The sequence below is a fragment of the Helianthus annuus genome, chromosome 13 (assembly GCF_002127325.2).
Source record: "Helianthus annuus cultivar XRQ/B chromosome 13, HanXRQr2.0-SUNRISE, whole genome shotgun sequence".
Classification (NCBI taxonomy): domain Eukaryota; kingdom Viridiplantae; phylum Streptophyta; class Magnoliopsida; order Asterales; family Asteraceae; genus Helianthus; species Helianthus annuus.
The window spans coordinates 106512223-106528394 of record NC_035445.2 but is presented as its reverse complement, the minus strand read 5'-3'; the positions used below and the strand labels follow the sequence as shown (position 1 = coordinate 106528394).

General features: G+C 38.2%; 1 protein-coding gene across 3 annotated transcripts; it reads left to right on the top strand.

The window, feature by feature from the left end:
* Positions 1-7961: 7961 nt before the first annotated feature.
* On the top strand, positions 7962-13397 carry LOC110898913 (mRNA cap guanine-N7 methyltransferase 1). Of its 3 annotated transcripts, none has more exons than XM_022145761.2 (14): positions 7962-8145; positions 8395-8512; positions 9052-9188; positions 9278-9346; positions 9446-9517; positions 9627-9728; positions 9811-9867; positions 9954-10092; positions 11139-11203; positions 11298-11348; positions 12044-12106; positions 12187-12310; positions 12803-12864; positions 12944-13397. In XM_022145761.2, exons 2-14 carry the CDS (start codon positions 8440-8442, stop codon positions 13034-13036), a joined length of 1107 nt encoding a protein of 368 aa, XP_022001453.1. In that variant the 5' UTR covers positions 7962-8145; positions 8395-8439; the 3' UTR covers positions 13037-13397. The 3 variants fall into 3 exon arrangements, with proteins under 3 accessions (XP_022001453.1, XP_022001452.1, XP_022001450.1); XM_022145760.2 differs by having other exon boundaries at positions 8374-8512; XM_022145758.2 differs by having other exon boundaries at positions 7964-8145; positions 8391-8512.
* Positions 13398-16172: the final 2775 nt, after the last annotated feature.

Genomic DNA, 16172 nt, shown 5'->3' with positions numbered 1-16172 from the left:
CACAAGGGTTATAATGATTTCATGAGTTGAACACCCATAAGAATCATAACAAGGTTTAGGTCCTTAGATGATAACCTACTACTTTGACAAATGAATATGATTTCAACATCAAAGATTCGAGTGTACATAGATAGTATTTAGGTTGTATAATATACACATATTATTAAGTCCAAATGTTCAAGTATTCAAGTAAGAGGTAGAAGATTACATCTTCATTTAGGTACCTCAAGTTGAGTCATGGGTGTCATGGATGGGGTAGGAAGACAAGGCTTCCATTTAGGTACCCCTTTGATGTTCACCACTACACTTGATGTAAAAACAACCAAGGAGGGTCATGAACTAAGGTCATTACATGTATGTAAAGTAAACTTACTAATAGAAATCATCAAATCATGTGAGGATTGTATGTTTGGACAACCCAAGTTGTTCCATAATCACTCATGTATCAAAGACTATGTTTGACATGATTTGTGGGTTGAAACCCTAGACAAAACACCAAGTTTATGAGGTTTAATCCTCTGATTTCAAATGTCTCAACCTTGTTTTTAAGCTTAACCAACCATGGGATAAGTTGTAAGCATTAGGACATAGGCATGAGATGTGTTAGACACAAGTTGCATAGGTTTAAACAAGTTTTGAAGAACATAAAAATCAAACAGAAAGTTTATGGACTATTTCGGGGCATTTCCAGGTCTGATTTCTCCAAGGAGAAGTCTAGGAATCGAACCCCATGATTATCCAAGCAAGTAGGAAAAAGAATCAAGTGAATCGGATAAGAATTGAGTGAGTTATGCTCATTTTCGTGAAGGGGTGTCAATCTGCTCGAACCTTTGCTTTCAGCTACGGTTTGGATGATGTTTTGAGAGTTTTTAGTGTTGCAAAAGTGGTAGGGAGGCTGGTTATAAGTGGTATTTATAGGGGGAAGGATTAGGGTTTCAATGGGTTGGGCTTTGGAAGTGTTTAGAAGGGGTTACACCTTGAAACTAGCCCACAAAACCCAACTATATGGGGCTGAATTTTGCTGAATTGGGGCTGCCATATTTCTTTATTTTTTTTATTTTTACAACATTATAATGAGTAATTTTGTTAATTAAGTTGTGTAATAATATGCAACAATGTTTCCCCTAACTTGTAACAAGGTGAAATATGAAATAAAACATGATTTAACTAGGTAAAAAGTGTAATGTACAGATATGTAACATGTTTGTAAGTGACAAGTATATGTCACATATTAGATGATTAACCGTTGTATAAATAAGCATATTATTAGGGGTTTTTAGGTATCAACAATTTGAGGACAAGCATGGACATGCATCGTGAATAAGTATCGTATAAGTATGAATTACAAATAAGGATTCGATGTACAACGAATTCCAACGTATGAACATGTATGAATATGTAGATGGTGAATTTAAAGAAATACGAATTTTATTTATGATCCAAGTCTCGGATTTTACAACGAAAAGACGACTACAATAATACGAGATTTCCAAAAATAGCATTACAAGGCGAGCTTTCTAATTATGGAAAGTATGAAAAAGCAGGGCGTTACACCGGGCACTTAGGTTCATCCGGCTAGAGGATGACAAGAGGATCCAGGAGAGGCTAGCAGGATCCTCAAAGCAAGAGAAGCAAGGATCCTCATTCAAGAACAACAAGTTCAGATCCTACAACAAATCTGATAACCAGAATGTGCATGCTGTTGAACAAGAAGAGGATGATGAGGATTATCCTCCAATTTCTGAATATTGTTTTTCTGTTGATAACAATGAACTAATCCTTGCGATACAGAATTTAGGTGATAAAGCTAGATGGCCCAGGAAAAATGACAGACCAGCTGCAACTAAAGATAAGTCAAAGTGGTGTGCATACCATGAAGACTTTGGGCATCTCACAGAAGAATGCATTGCACTGAGAAAAGAAATTGGATACTTGTTGAGCAAGGGGCACTTGAAAGAATTATCGGGGAGAAAGAAGTCAAGGACTCGGGATCCTGAAAGGATCCCAGAGAAAGCTCCAGCCCCTCCAGCAGAGGTACATGTAGATTCATTATTAATCACTAATCACTTTAATGGATCCTATGCTGTTAAAGGTGAAAAGCTAACCAAATATTTGGAGATAGTCAAAGAATTGGCACTCTCTTTTGTTTCTTTTAGTTTGACACAGGTACCAAGGGAAGAAAATACAGAAGCTGATGCATTGGCTAATTTAGGATCATCTTTGAAATAGGAGAGGATTCTGCAATTATCCCTAGTGAGGATACTTAATCTCATTCAGGATCATGGATCCTCCCAATTATGAGATACTTACAACATGGAGAGATTCCTACAGGAGAAAACCCTAGGGCTTTCAAAATCAAGGTATCTCAATTCACAATATTGAATAATATGTTGTATAAACGATCTCTTGCAGGACCATATTTAAGATGCATTGAGGATCCTGAAATCCAAGAAGTTTTAAAAGATTTCCATGAAGGAGACTGTGGAAACCACACTGGGGGCAGGGCATTATTCTCAAGGATCCTGAGGACAGGATACTATTGGCCAACTATGAAGAGAGATGCTGTGGAGTATGCTAAGAAGTGTGATCCTTGTCAGAGACACAGCAATATCCTTCATCAACCAGCTGAATTTTTGCATCCTATATCCTCCTCTTGGCCATTTATGAGATGGGGCATGGATATAGTTGGTAAGCTCCCTAAGGCACCTGGTGGAAAAGTGTTCATGCTTGCTATGACTGATTACTTTCCAAGTGGATAGAGGCTGAAGCTTTTGCCCAAGTCAGAGAAAAGGAAGTTATATCCTTCATTAAAAGAAATATTATAACCAGATTTGGTATTCCTTCTGAAATTATATGTGATAATGGTTCCCAATTTATTGGGGGCAGAACTACTAACTTTTGTGACAGCTGGGGGATTAAGATGATAACATCAACACCAGTCCACCCACAAGCTAATGGTCAAGCAGAATCATCCAATAAGATCATCATCAACAATTTGAAGAAGAAGCTTGGATCCAAAAAAGGGAAATGGGCAGAAGAGTTACCTTATGTGCTTTGGGCTGATAGGACAACCCCCAAGAATGCTACAAGCCAGACTCCATTCTCTTTGGTATTTGGGGCAGAATCAGTGATCCCTACAGAAATGGTGGTCCCAACTGCTAGAACGAGTATTCGTGATCCTGAGGAAAATGATGAGAACTTGGTTCAAGACCTGGATACTATAGAAGAAATAAGGGATCTGGCTAGGATAAGGATGGCTAGTTATCAACAAAGAATGGCTGGTGCTTACAACAAAAATGTCAGGATCAGAAAGTTCCAAATTGGTGATATGGTGTTAAGGAAAGCATTTCAAAATACCACTAATCTTGCTGATGGAAAGTTGGCACCAAAATGGGAAGGACCTTACTTGATTGAAGCTGAGGCAGGAAAGGGGGCATATCGATTGCTAACAATGGAAGGTGATTTGCTACCTAGAGCCTGGAATGCTGTCCATTTGAAGAAATACTTCATGTGAGCAGAACCCGTGATCCTCACATCATAAGTATCCTTGAAGGATCCTTAGAGCACAGATGATCCTTGCTTTGGTAACATTCTAATCTCAAACTATTTCATTTCCCAACTTTCTAACATAAGGATAAGGATCTTGTATCCTCTATCCACCTTTCATGTGATTCTGAGTTTTGAAGGTTCAGGTATCCTTAGCAAAAGGATGGTTATCCGCAAAAGCAACCAGTTACTTGGGTTTGACCCCAGTTATTTGGGCTTGACCCTAGTTCCGCCTGTAGCGCATGATGATCCTGGTATAGTTCATGGCAGTGAGACCAGTACTCGCTTTAGGGGCTGATAATTCCATTGTACTGGCTATACCTAGGATCCTACGTATAATGGTAGACGTACCATACATCCGTTCCTAAGGTTTCTAACGTTTTCACGTTAGCTAAAGTTTTGGCATTTTCATGCCACTAAGTTTGGATAGTCGCCAGTTAGGGCCATACTCCAGTTTACACACGATCCTTGGGCTTGTCCCCAGTGATCCTTGGGCTTGTCCCCAGTGATCCTTGGACTTGTCCCCAGTTATTCTTGGGCTTGTCCCCAGTTATCATTGAGCTTGTCCCCAGTTGCTAACTTTTATCTTATATTGGCTTAGTCCCAAGTCATGTTCTATTTCAGGTCTTTGAAGTTAAACAACCAAGGATCCTTGATCCTTACTTCTTACTAAGGTCTGTCTTATAGTTATCCTGGTTGTGGTATTAAGGGTTAGGATCCTAACTTGGATCCTCAGGTATGATCCTTAACTATTTTAATTTTGTTCATTGTTTATTTGAATAACCCTTGTACTTTGACAACTGAACTTATGATCCTTAAAATATACTACTTTTTGGAATTTTTCAACTGTAGGATATTTGATCCTGGATCATATCCTAAATATTTTTTATCTAATTTGTTCAACTTTTCTTATTTAGACAAGTGTGTATCAGAACAATTGAAAATTAAAAGGATATACAAGGATAACAACACATGATAAGCCAAAAAAGATTAAAGTTATTTTATTAACAAAAAGTTTAACCATCAAAAGTTGTCAAAATTGCCAACCTATGTTTCTACCAGTAAAACGTGGCCCGTCCACATGGGTTGGCAATGGGTGTCCATTGTTTGTGTGGTCATAGCATGCAGGAAATAAAAGGCGGCAGGATCACAATGGCTTCATCCCCCAAACAGAGGATCCCTCCACCATTTGTAATCCTACCTATTGTCCAAAGGATCCTAGATCCTTAACTCTAAAACTATTGTTTAAGTACAAACCAACCATTGTTTAACAAAAACTACCATCAAACCTAAAAAATTGGGCTCCGGCTATGTCTAGAAGTGTCCATCATTGCCCAATCATGCAGCCTACACCTTCGCTGCATCACCATCCCCAGCTCCACTAGCTTCACCACCATGATCCTTGCCACTGCCTTCAGCCTCGATCGTCAGGATCTCCTCAGCCTCCTCCTCGTCATCCAGCTCAGCCAGCCTTGCCTTCCAGCCTTCCACATCCCTGGTGCTCCTATCGAAGTCGGGATCCTGAGCTTCCAAGGCCATCTGCAATTTGGTCTTATACATCGCTATGGCAGCAGAGACTTTAGCATCCTGGGTGATCTCATGCTTCTCGTAATCAGCATTGATTAGCACCTTGGCCGTCTCATTTTTGGCATTTTGGAGGTCTTTTTGGAGGTCGGCAATCTTAAGATCCTTGAGCAGTGCAACTTGTTGGAGGTCAGCAATCTTCCTGTCCTGCTCCTCAACATTCCCCACATAATCTTCAATCTCAGCAAATTTCTGCAAAGAAGATAAAGAACAGTTCAAGACCAGGTGATCCTCAAATAAGCTGGATACCAAAGCAGGGACAGTGATCCTTACATCGTTGAAGTACTCAAGGAATTGGTGGCGGATCAGGGGCAGACCTTGCAGATCCTCAGCTTCAGAGGCTTTTCTTTTCTTGCCTCCCCTTCCTTTGGAGGGTGCCTTGGGGATCGAAGCAGTTGGGCTAGCAGGAAGCTTTTTCTTGGTGGATCGCACGTTATCCAGATCGGTCACGCTGAACTTGGAGGCATATTTTGAAGCTTTTCCAGCACCTGCACAAACAAAGCAAGATAAGTATCCTTATCCTATTTCTATTTAACTATTTATTCAAATCTTTAACTATACAAAAAGCAGGATACTTACTTGACATGGTGATTGAGCCTGAGGATACCTCTTGTGAATCCTGGGTGATTGTCTTGAATGATCTTGTTTCAGGACTGAGTCTTATAAAGGCAGCAAGCCTTTCTTTGGTAGCAAGAGACGGTATGAGGTGTGAAACAGTAACAACTGCATAACATAAAACAGAAGGGAGTTAGTGATCCTATAACAACAGCAAGATTATCTGGTGATCCTTCTCAGGATCCTCTATCCTACCATGGGTGGACCACTCCTTGGGTAGATCCTTTCCGTTTGGAATAGAGTCTCTTCTGACGAAGAAGAAGCATCGTTTCCAATTTGTATCGTTTTTGGTAGCTTTGAAAATGGGGTGTTCTTCACCAGGTTTACGTTTAAACAAGTATCGGTGGGATCCAAAGGTAGTGAGATCATACATCTCGGCCAACTCTGACATTCCTAGGCCAATCCCCTCCTGCTCAATGATCCTCTCAAGGGTATACAAAACCCTCCAGATCATTGGCATAGCTTGGATATAAGAAATGCCAGTAAGAGAGAAGAAGGATTGGGTAAAGGCTGGAAAAGGATAGGTATAGCCTATGGTGAATGGGGTAACAGGAAAAGCAATCCAAGTTTCAGAAACATGATCACTCAAAGCAGTGGGATCAAAGGATTTGAATATGGTGTTAGCTGGAAAGCAATAGCGGATTCTATCAATCTGTGGATCAGTGAAACAACAACGTTCTTTTGCGGAATCTTTGATGATCCCTTGGCTTTTCAGAGGGCTGTCCTTTTGGTGATCCTTAGCGGGAGAGTTCCGGAGCATCATTTTCGACGAGATGATGGTAAAAGAAGTAAAATAGAGTAAGAGAAGGAAGAAGAGGAAAAGAGAATACCTGATTGATCTTCGGATGAGAATTTAAAGGGAGTTTCTCTCGGATTTAAATGCAAATTGATCCTATCTCTAACTCATATTTATAATGATGAATTTGCAGGGTAAGTCACCTCAGTGACGTCAGGATTGCAACGGATAGTTCGATTCTAACGGCTATATATCCGTTAGTTTGTTGCGGATAAGATCGACAAAATATAACTCATTTATTTTACAAAATCACTCCTTATATTTTGGGGGCAATTGTTAGGGGAGGATTTCCTAATGACCTGTGATCCTCAAGTGTTATCCTGTTTGGTGATCCTTACTTCTGTGACAGATAGTGATCCTCAGAAGTGCTTCAGGATCAGGATCATGGATCATCCTAAGGATCCTTATACTAACGATTATTCACTTTGAATTCGGTATTGTTTTGCAGGAGTACCGGCTTGGACTTGGTCATGGCGATATTCCTGGAGAATATTCCCTTCAATTCTGCACGTGCTTGACCATTGTGAACGTTATGGAGAACGTGGGGAGAAGGCACGAAATGCGGACAGTTAGTTAGGCTAGTTATTTTCTATTTTTAAAGGGGATAGCGAGCTATTTTTAAAACACTTGGCTATTTTTGGCTACACACACTCGTACAACTGCACTCATCAGCTCACGGCGAAACACTTAGCAATTTTCATACATTTCTACACGATACACAATAGTGATCCTTCTACCTAGCTCGCTATCATCCGAAGTTGTAAAATAATTATTGTTTAATTTGAGTTGGTGATCGGTAGTTTCCATCACCCGAGGTTTTTTATGCCGGAGATCATTCATTGATCAAGGGCTTTTTCCTCGTATAAATCTTTGTGTCACTGTGCAATTCATTTCTGAGTGATCCTCATTGTTGTTTACCAATTCAAGCATCATACCCCGTAACAGAGAGTTTGGTTGCATTATCCTTGTCTGATTTTTGACCAAAACACCTATATTTAGGGTAGTGAATCGGTTTTGTATTTTATGTTTGATTAGTTCTCGGGTCGGGTAACGGTCGGGCTTTTCCTTTTGCTCACCCCTAATTAATGATGCTAATCAATACCTGTTTATATATTGTAAAACAATCTAATATCTGTCACGTTATTAGTTTGTTAAATAATTAACCGTCAAAAATACTATTTAAATTTATATAATCTTTTTAGCTGAGAAATTTAGAAACATCATACTGGATTAAAATGTTACCCTATCACCTAATATCATATTCGTCTATGATCCCGAATGTTTATGTTTTACCCATAAATTAGGTTTATTTTAGGGGTGTTTATCGACTCGGTTTATGATCGAATTTGATTTATTCGGTTTTCACAATTTTGAACCCAAACCAAACACCACACCAAACCTAATTCAACCGAGTTCAATTCCTAACCCCCAATTTAACACACATTCCCTTGATGACCGAGATTCATCTCAATCTCAAGTTGTCAACCTCTACTCTACACACGAGAGCGATTAAACACATCTCCGCCAATCCCCAACTCTCCGACGACCCCAATCGCAAACCCTAGAACCTCCTCCTCCTCCTCCTCCACCGATTCTCTCCGCCGGTAAGAACACAATCATCTCCCTTCAAACACACATCCTTCAATCATCATCAACATAATCAACTCAGTAATCAACTCAATAATCAACACACTTTAAGTATTTTCATTTACACTATTCGATTCGATCTCTTTAGACTGTATATATTTCCAATTTGTTATTCGATTGTTCTAGAAGCTTCTTTGTTTATTTTGTGTTGTTGTTGATTGATTGATTGAAAGTTTGAAATTCAGTTGTTGTTGTTGTTTAGATAGTGACGTCATCTGGTTCGTTTGTGGTGAGTGTTGTGTGTGTTTGATATGAAGAGAAGCTATCAGCAGTCATCTTCTTCATATGGACCTCCTAAATCCAAATCCAGACATAATCCAGACGGTAATTTCGCCTACTTAATGCTTCTGTTTCATTGTACTTTACATATCGTTGTTGTTGAGGTTTGTTTGAATTTCATGCTTTCTGTTAGATGATCATGAGCAATACATATTGAAATTATCCAGTTTTGATTTGATTGAAATTATCCGCATTAGAAACGTTAAACAAAGTGCACGTCTTTGAGGACATGGTACAGGATAGGAGCTCGTGGAGACGTAGGATTAAGGTTAGAGACTTTGAGTGATAGGCTATCCTTACTCTTTCGTCACTTATTTTTTTTTTTTGTTATTAGTGGTTTTCTATTTCTTCTTAATACTGTTTGTATGTTGTTTGTTTTGGAGACGATCAGGGATAGGGGTAAGGTTTCCCCAGACCCTACCAATAGCTTTTCTACGGGTGTGATTTACTGGGCTCAAATGTTGTTATTGTTGTTTAAACAGTAAACAGACTGATATATATATATGTGTGTGTGTGTATAAATATAGATATATGTATGTGTGAATTTGATTTCTATGCTTCGTTTTATTGTACTTTATTGTCAGGTGATGCTTTTCTAGAGGACGAGAGCACAAAGATATTTGCCAAGAAAGTTGCTGACCATTACAGTGCAAGGACAAACCAAACCTTGGAGGAGCGAGAAGCGAGTCCCATTATTCATTTAAAGAAGCTCAATAATTGGGTATGTAGATGAAGAATTCATTGGCATATCACATATGATTTGTTGTTTAATCGATTTGGTGTTAATGATGCACTATTCAAAATGTGCAGATTAAAAGTGTCTTAATTCAGCTATATGCAAAGAGGGGGGATGCAGTTCTTGATCTTGCGTGTGGTAAGGTATTATAGGTATCTTATGGTTGATAAATTTTGTATGTATGTTCGTTAATCACTAGATTGACCTTTAATCTCGGCTTCTTTTTTTTTTATTTTTATCAGGGTGGTGATTTAATCAAATGGGACAAGGCAAAAATTGGATACTATGTCGGAATTGACATAGCAGAGGGATCGGTAAATTGCTCCAAATATATATTTCTTCAGTTAGATATTGAAAGTTATAAGCGTACGACAATAATACATCAAAAACTTGTGTTCTTAAATTCTTTTGAAATACATGCAGATAGAAGATTGTCGCACTCGTTACAATGGGGATGCAGATCATCATCAGCGCCGTAAAAAATTCACCTTTCCTGCTCGACTGTTAAGCGGTGATTGTTTTGAGGTGAGTTATAGTGTAGAATCTAGTTTGTAACTCATTGAGGCGTATAATATATTTCAATAACATTAAGCGATAATGCTTTCAGGTACGACTAGATAAAGCTTTAGCTGATGATGCACCTTTTGATTTATGTAGTTGCCAGGTGAGTAATTTCATACAAAAGTGCAAGTATAAATTGAGATTATTATTGAAATAAATAAACCGTAAGTGTATAACTCTATTTCGCAGTTTGCTATGCACTACTCATGGTCTACTGAGGCGCGTGCAAGGAGGGCCTTGGCTAATGTATCATCCTTACTTCGTCCAGGTGGAATATTTATTGGAACAATGCCAGATGCTAACGTTATTGTGAAAAAGCTAAGAGCAGGTTATTATCCCTTCTTTTGAACTGTTTCAGTGCCTTGACACTTGAATAGTATAGCGTAAAAGAGTGTGAATTTTGAATGTTAATTATGGACCATGAGCTTGATGTTTATATTGTTTAATGAATCAATGAAAAGAGAGACAATTTGTGATTTCAACTTCTAAACCATGTGCATTCTTTGTTCACTGTACATAGGGGCGTGTCAACTTGGCGTATTTACCTGTTTATTTTTGTAATTTTTAAGGGCTATTATATATTAAAATTAAAATTGGTTTGGTATTTTATGTCAAAATTTAAGTTCAAAAATAGAAATGGGTGTCAAGATCTATACTTTAAGGGCAAGTGTTTATAGAAATTTGTGTTTTTGGGTGTATGTTTGTAATAACTAGATTGTTGCATAGGCTGCGTGTTGCGGTGGCGACGCCTTGGTTGTTTATAGTCAGTGACACGTTATGTGATGTGTTAACCATAAGAAAACGTGTGTTTTGATGTATCCGATCTAACTCAGTGTAACCTATATAAGCATTGTGGTTACAGTGTACGGTGATGACATCATTGCATCAACGCGTGGTGCCTGCACGCGACATTACACGTTATTTACTCTGTTCCACAAGTTTCGTTTGTGACATTAACGTCATTAGACAAAGATAAAAAAGAGTATGTCTCGGTAGATGCGGTGTAAAGTCGTAAATGTAATTTAGACAGCGATGTAAAGTCGTAAAGGTTTGGGGTGTTCTGGTCCTATGTTGAAAGTTTGGGGGTGTTTTGGTCATATGTTGAAAGATACCCTTTGTTTTAAGATATAGTAAAGATAGTAGATATGCAAAAAATGTAAAAAGATAAAACTTTTTGGGCTAAGTTAAGGGGTCCATGTCAATCCGGGTTCATGAGCTGACATGATTATTGGGTTCGTGCTGTGTTCAGGTTTATGTAAAATTTTACGGTCCGTGTCGGGCTCAATCCACCAACTGGCGAACATGACCCATACCCCACTAGGTGTACACACTTTTTTTTTTTTATTATTCCTTATTTATTTACCTATCATGCAGCCGATGGATTGGTATTTGGCAATAGTGTCTTCTGGATTCAGTTTGATGACGATTTCTCAGAGAAGGTGAGTTCTCAGTTTATTCTACTAGTCACTTGTGCAAAATACTTATAAGGACCAACTGTTGTACATGTTTAATTGCTGTTGTTTTTTTCTTCAGAAATTTAAGTCTTCAAGCCCCTTTGGCATAAAGTACAAATTCCACCTAGAGGTATGATACGTATGAATTCTGGATTGTGTTAATATTTGTTCTACGACGACTAGTAAGAGCAATGTGATACTAAATAAATAACTAAAATTAATCACTAGGCTTTAATATACCATCTCAATGGTGCCAAACTCTGATTGTTTTTGACAACTTTGTAATGTGCAATTGACTATTGAGAAACGGAAAAGATAAGAGATTACAACTTAACGAGTAAAATGCCATTTTCATCCCTGAGGTTTGGCTAATTTTGTGACTTTCGTCCAAAGGTTTGTTTTTCCGCATCTAGATCCAAAATGTTTGAAATCTTGCCATTCTCATCCGGCTCGTTAACTCCATCCATTTTTTCCGTTAAGTCAGGGGTGTTTCCGTCTTTTTTGTTAACTTAAATGGCAATTCAGTCTTTTTCACTTTATGTAAAAAGACCAAATACCCATGAAAAGGACCGAATTGTCTTTTAAGTTTGCAAAAAACGGAAATACCACTGACTTAACGGAGAAAAATGGATGGAGCTAACAAGCTGGATGAAAATGGCAAGATTTCAAACTTTTTGGATCTAGATGCGGAAAAAACAAACCTTTGGACGAAAGTCGTAAAACGGGCCAAACCCCAGGAACGAAAATGGCCTTTTACTCATAACTTAACTAATTTGAAATTATATTTGTAACTCTTGGCATTGGAATCCGCTCGCCTTTTTGCAGGACGCCGTTGATTGTCCGGAGTGGATTGTGCCATTTGATGTCTTCAAATCACTGGCAGAAGAGGTAACTGTTTGTTTACAAAACCGTGTTTACGACTGTATTTCTTGTATCCCAATGATGCATATTCTATTTTACAATCGCAGTACGATTTAGAGCTTGTTTTCGTGAAGAACTCACATGCATTTGTTCATGAGTACATGAAGAAGCCTGAGTTTATCGAACTCATGCGTAGACTCGGTGCATTGGGTGATGGAAACCAAGACCAGAGTAATTAATTGTCTATAACTTTAAAAAATAGAGTAAAATGCCATTTTCGTCCCTGAGGTTTGGCCAGTTTTGTGAGTTTTGTTCAAATGTTAGCTTTTTCTGCGTCTGGATCCAAAAGGTTTGAAATCTGGCCATTTTCATCCGGCTCGTTAGCTCCATCCATTTTTCTCCATCAAGTCAGGGGTATTTCCGGCTTTTTTGCTAATTTTAAAAGGCAATTCGGTCTTCTTCATTTTATGTAAGAAGACCGAATTGCTCTTAAAGTTAACAAAAAAGACGGGAACACCCCCGACTTAACAGAGAAAAATGGATGGAGCTAACGAGCCGGATGAAAATGGCTAGATTTCAAACTTTTTGGATTTGGATGTGGAAAAACAAATCTTTGGACGAAAGTCGCAAAACTCAGGGATGAAAATGGCATTTTACTCAAAAATAAAAAATACTCGATCTTTCATCATAGATGCTTGCTTATTTTTCGAATGATATATTCAGGTACACTTTCATCAGATGAATGGGAGGTAGCTTATTTATATTTGGCATATGTCTTGAGGAAGGTTAGTTTCAACTACACTTGCTATATATATTCTTCGCATCTCAATATTTCAAGCGTTAGTGATTTATCTTAAACTGCAGCGGGGCCAACCTGAGCAAAACAGAACAAATACACGAAGAGACAAAGGCAAGATGCATCTAGAAAAAGAAGACATAACATATATTAGTAGCTGATTTCAAGTGGGGTCTATGGCAGATGATCAATAACAATCTCGAACAAAACTAAGAAAATGACAGGTCTGTGCATGTGCGCAGATCATTCAGTTTGAGGCTGTTTTCTGGAAAAAAAATATTTGTAAAATAAGTTATGTAATAGCTGTTAACTGCAGTGTTGCTGATTACACAGCAAACATTATAGTCCTGCGCTTGTATTTTTTCCCTTTTCTGCTCCAGAATCCAAGCCTGTGTTATGTGGCCGTTTCATAGGATTTCACATGCTGTAAAATTGTATCGTAGCAGTTACTGAATTTACAATTAAAAATTCCCCTATTAATCAAAGTTTTGTCGGCCGGAGGGTCAAACTTCTCACTGGGAACCCCTTTAGTTTTCCCCCCAACTCAAGTTGTGCAAGTTTGGTCGTTTTTGTGGTATTAATGTCGAATGTTGACTAGTCATGTAAGCAGAACTTGTATATTGCATCGTTTGATTAGTCATATACGCAGAACTGGTATATTTCTAAATTTTAATCTTTCTAATGCCTTTTGAGGATGGATGTTGGTATGCGTTGAGAGGAGAAGAATGAATCCTACTAATGCGTCAAAATCTATCTTAAATTCATGTTGATTTAAAGTTCTTTTATGGTCTTGGTATGTAGTTTTTCGGAAAGTAAATAAGAATCAACAAAATAGTCGTTATCTCGAAACAATGATTATATGGTTATGTCGAACAACTTAAAATATGAATCTTGCTCACAGTAGTAGAGTGAATATTCGAAAATAGAATGTGAAAAGCATTTACATGAAAATAAATAGTTAAAAAGTGATCAACAATCAATATACATTCAAATTTTTGATACGTCTAACTTCACATATGTTATTGACTTGTTATAGAGGTAAAAACTTGTAAGAGAGATATACTTGCCTATAAAAATTCAAGCAGTAGAGAGATAGCTTAACTAAATGTTTATAGGACAAGTAGATTTTTGTGAAGTAGGGCTATAAAAGAGGCGACTTGAGGTTTAGCTTGGCTAAGCTAAGCTAAGCTTTGCTTGTTTGGTTTAAGAAATTTTTGAGTCTAGTCTCAGTACGACTAATTTTGTTCAAGGGATCTCAAGTTCGAGCTCGGCTAGCAGTGGAGGCACCTTGGCTGGAGGGTGGTGGCCTGGTGGGCTAGTGCCCAATGTAAGACTCAAGTTTTTAGTATATTTTTTGTTTTAAATTTAGTGTAGAGGCCCAAGTGCCCATATTGAAATTTGAAAGGCCCAGCCCTAATGGCTTGTTTTGTTTGAACAGAATTGAAGTGGCAACCTTATTTGATCCCCACCCCCTCCCCGACTCTCGCTCCATCAAACAATACTTAACTATGGATAGTTAGGTTGATCATGTAAATATTACATGTAGTATTGTGTAAATGTAGGGTCTATCGATACCCCTCCCAATTGGTACCCGACTTGGACCTATGAACCGGAACCGACCCTATATTTAGGGTAGTGAATCGGTTCTATATTTTATGTTTAATCGGTTCTGGGTCGGATCGGGTAGAGTTAGGTTTTTCCTTTTGCTCACCCCTAGTCTAAGAGACTATTCTAGTAACATTAAAGACTAAATTTTCTCAATTGGTACTAAATACTCTACACATTGCTTTCTACTTGTACATTACTGACAAAATATCACAAGATTTTTGCCGGATAAACGAATCTCTCACAAAAGGGTATGTCATTGTTAAGGGTTGAATTTGAACAAGCTTGTGATTGAATAACAATGGACAAGCTGATTAACACTCAGGGATACTTGAATTGGAATGAGCTTCCGAAAGGTTGTTAATGGTAGTTGATTAGAGAGAGAGATAAGAAGTTATTATTTTCAAAAGATATCCTATTCTATTACAACAGTTCTATTTATAACCTCAAACTATTAACAACCCTTCTAACCAACACACACCACTTCCAACTAACTTCTAACCAACACATAACTACTTCCAACTAACTCTCATTGACCCTTTGACCATCTAGAACGTATCAATACCCTCCTGTGGCGATGATCCTTGACCCCAAGGATCAAAAGTTGGAAACTTTTGCATTATCACAGCTGCCTCTGCCCATGTTGCATCCTCTGGCCCAGTATGTTTCTATTTAACCAGCCAATGAGCAACCAATCTATTAAATCTCTAAGATACCTTAGTCTCAATCACACTTTCAGGCTCTTGCACAGATATTTGTTCCATACCTCCGGTACTCATAGGAACAGGACTAGGTAATGGACCATGATACTTCTTAAGCATTGAAACATGAACTGTAGGATGAATAGAGGACCCCTTAGGCAACTGCAAATTATAAGAAGCTTCTCCTACTTTAGACAAAACTAAGTATGGCCTAAAATATTTTGCAGACAACTTCTGATTAACTCTTTGTGCAACAGATTGTTGTCTATACGGCCGCAGTTTCAAATACACCCAGTCTTCTATATCGAAACATCTTTCAGACTTGTGACTATCCGCCAATTGTTTCATCCGATGCTGAGCTTGAACCAGATTAGCTTTAAGGATATTAATGACTTCCTCCCTCACAGTCAAACTCCTATCCACTGCTTCCACATTGCTTTCACCAGGAAGATAAGGTGAGTGTAAAGAAGGTGGTTGACCATAGATCACTTCAAAGGGAGTACATTTAATGGAAAATTGATAGGTTGTATTATATCAGTATTCAGCTAATGATAACCACTGTACCCAATCTTTAGGCTTTTCGAAACACATGCACCTCAAATAATTCTCCAAGCACCTATTCAGGACCTCAGTTTGCCCATCCGTTTGCGGATGGTAAGAACTTGACATTTTCTGTTCTACTCCTTAGAACACCAATAGTTCTTTCCAAAAATTACTTACAAACACCTTATCCCGACCTGACACTATAGACTTAGGAGGACCATGCAACCTATAGATATGATCCAAATACAGCTGTGCCACATCCACTGTAGTGAAAGGATGCTGTAAAGCTACAAAATGTGCTCATTTGCTCAATCTGTCAACCACTACCCAAATAACCTCCTTATTCCTAGATTTAGGTAGTCCCTCAACAAAATCCATAGCTATGTCTTCCCATACCCATTGAGGAATAGGTAAAGGTTGCAACATACCCGAATAAGCTACTGTTTCA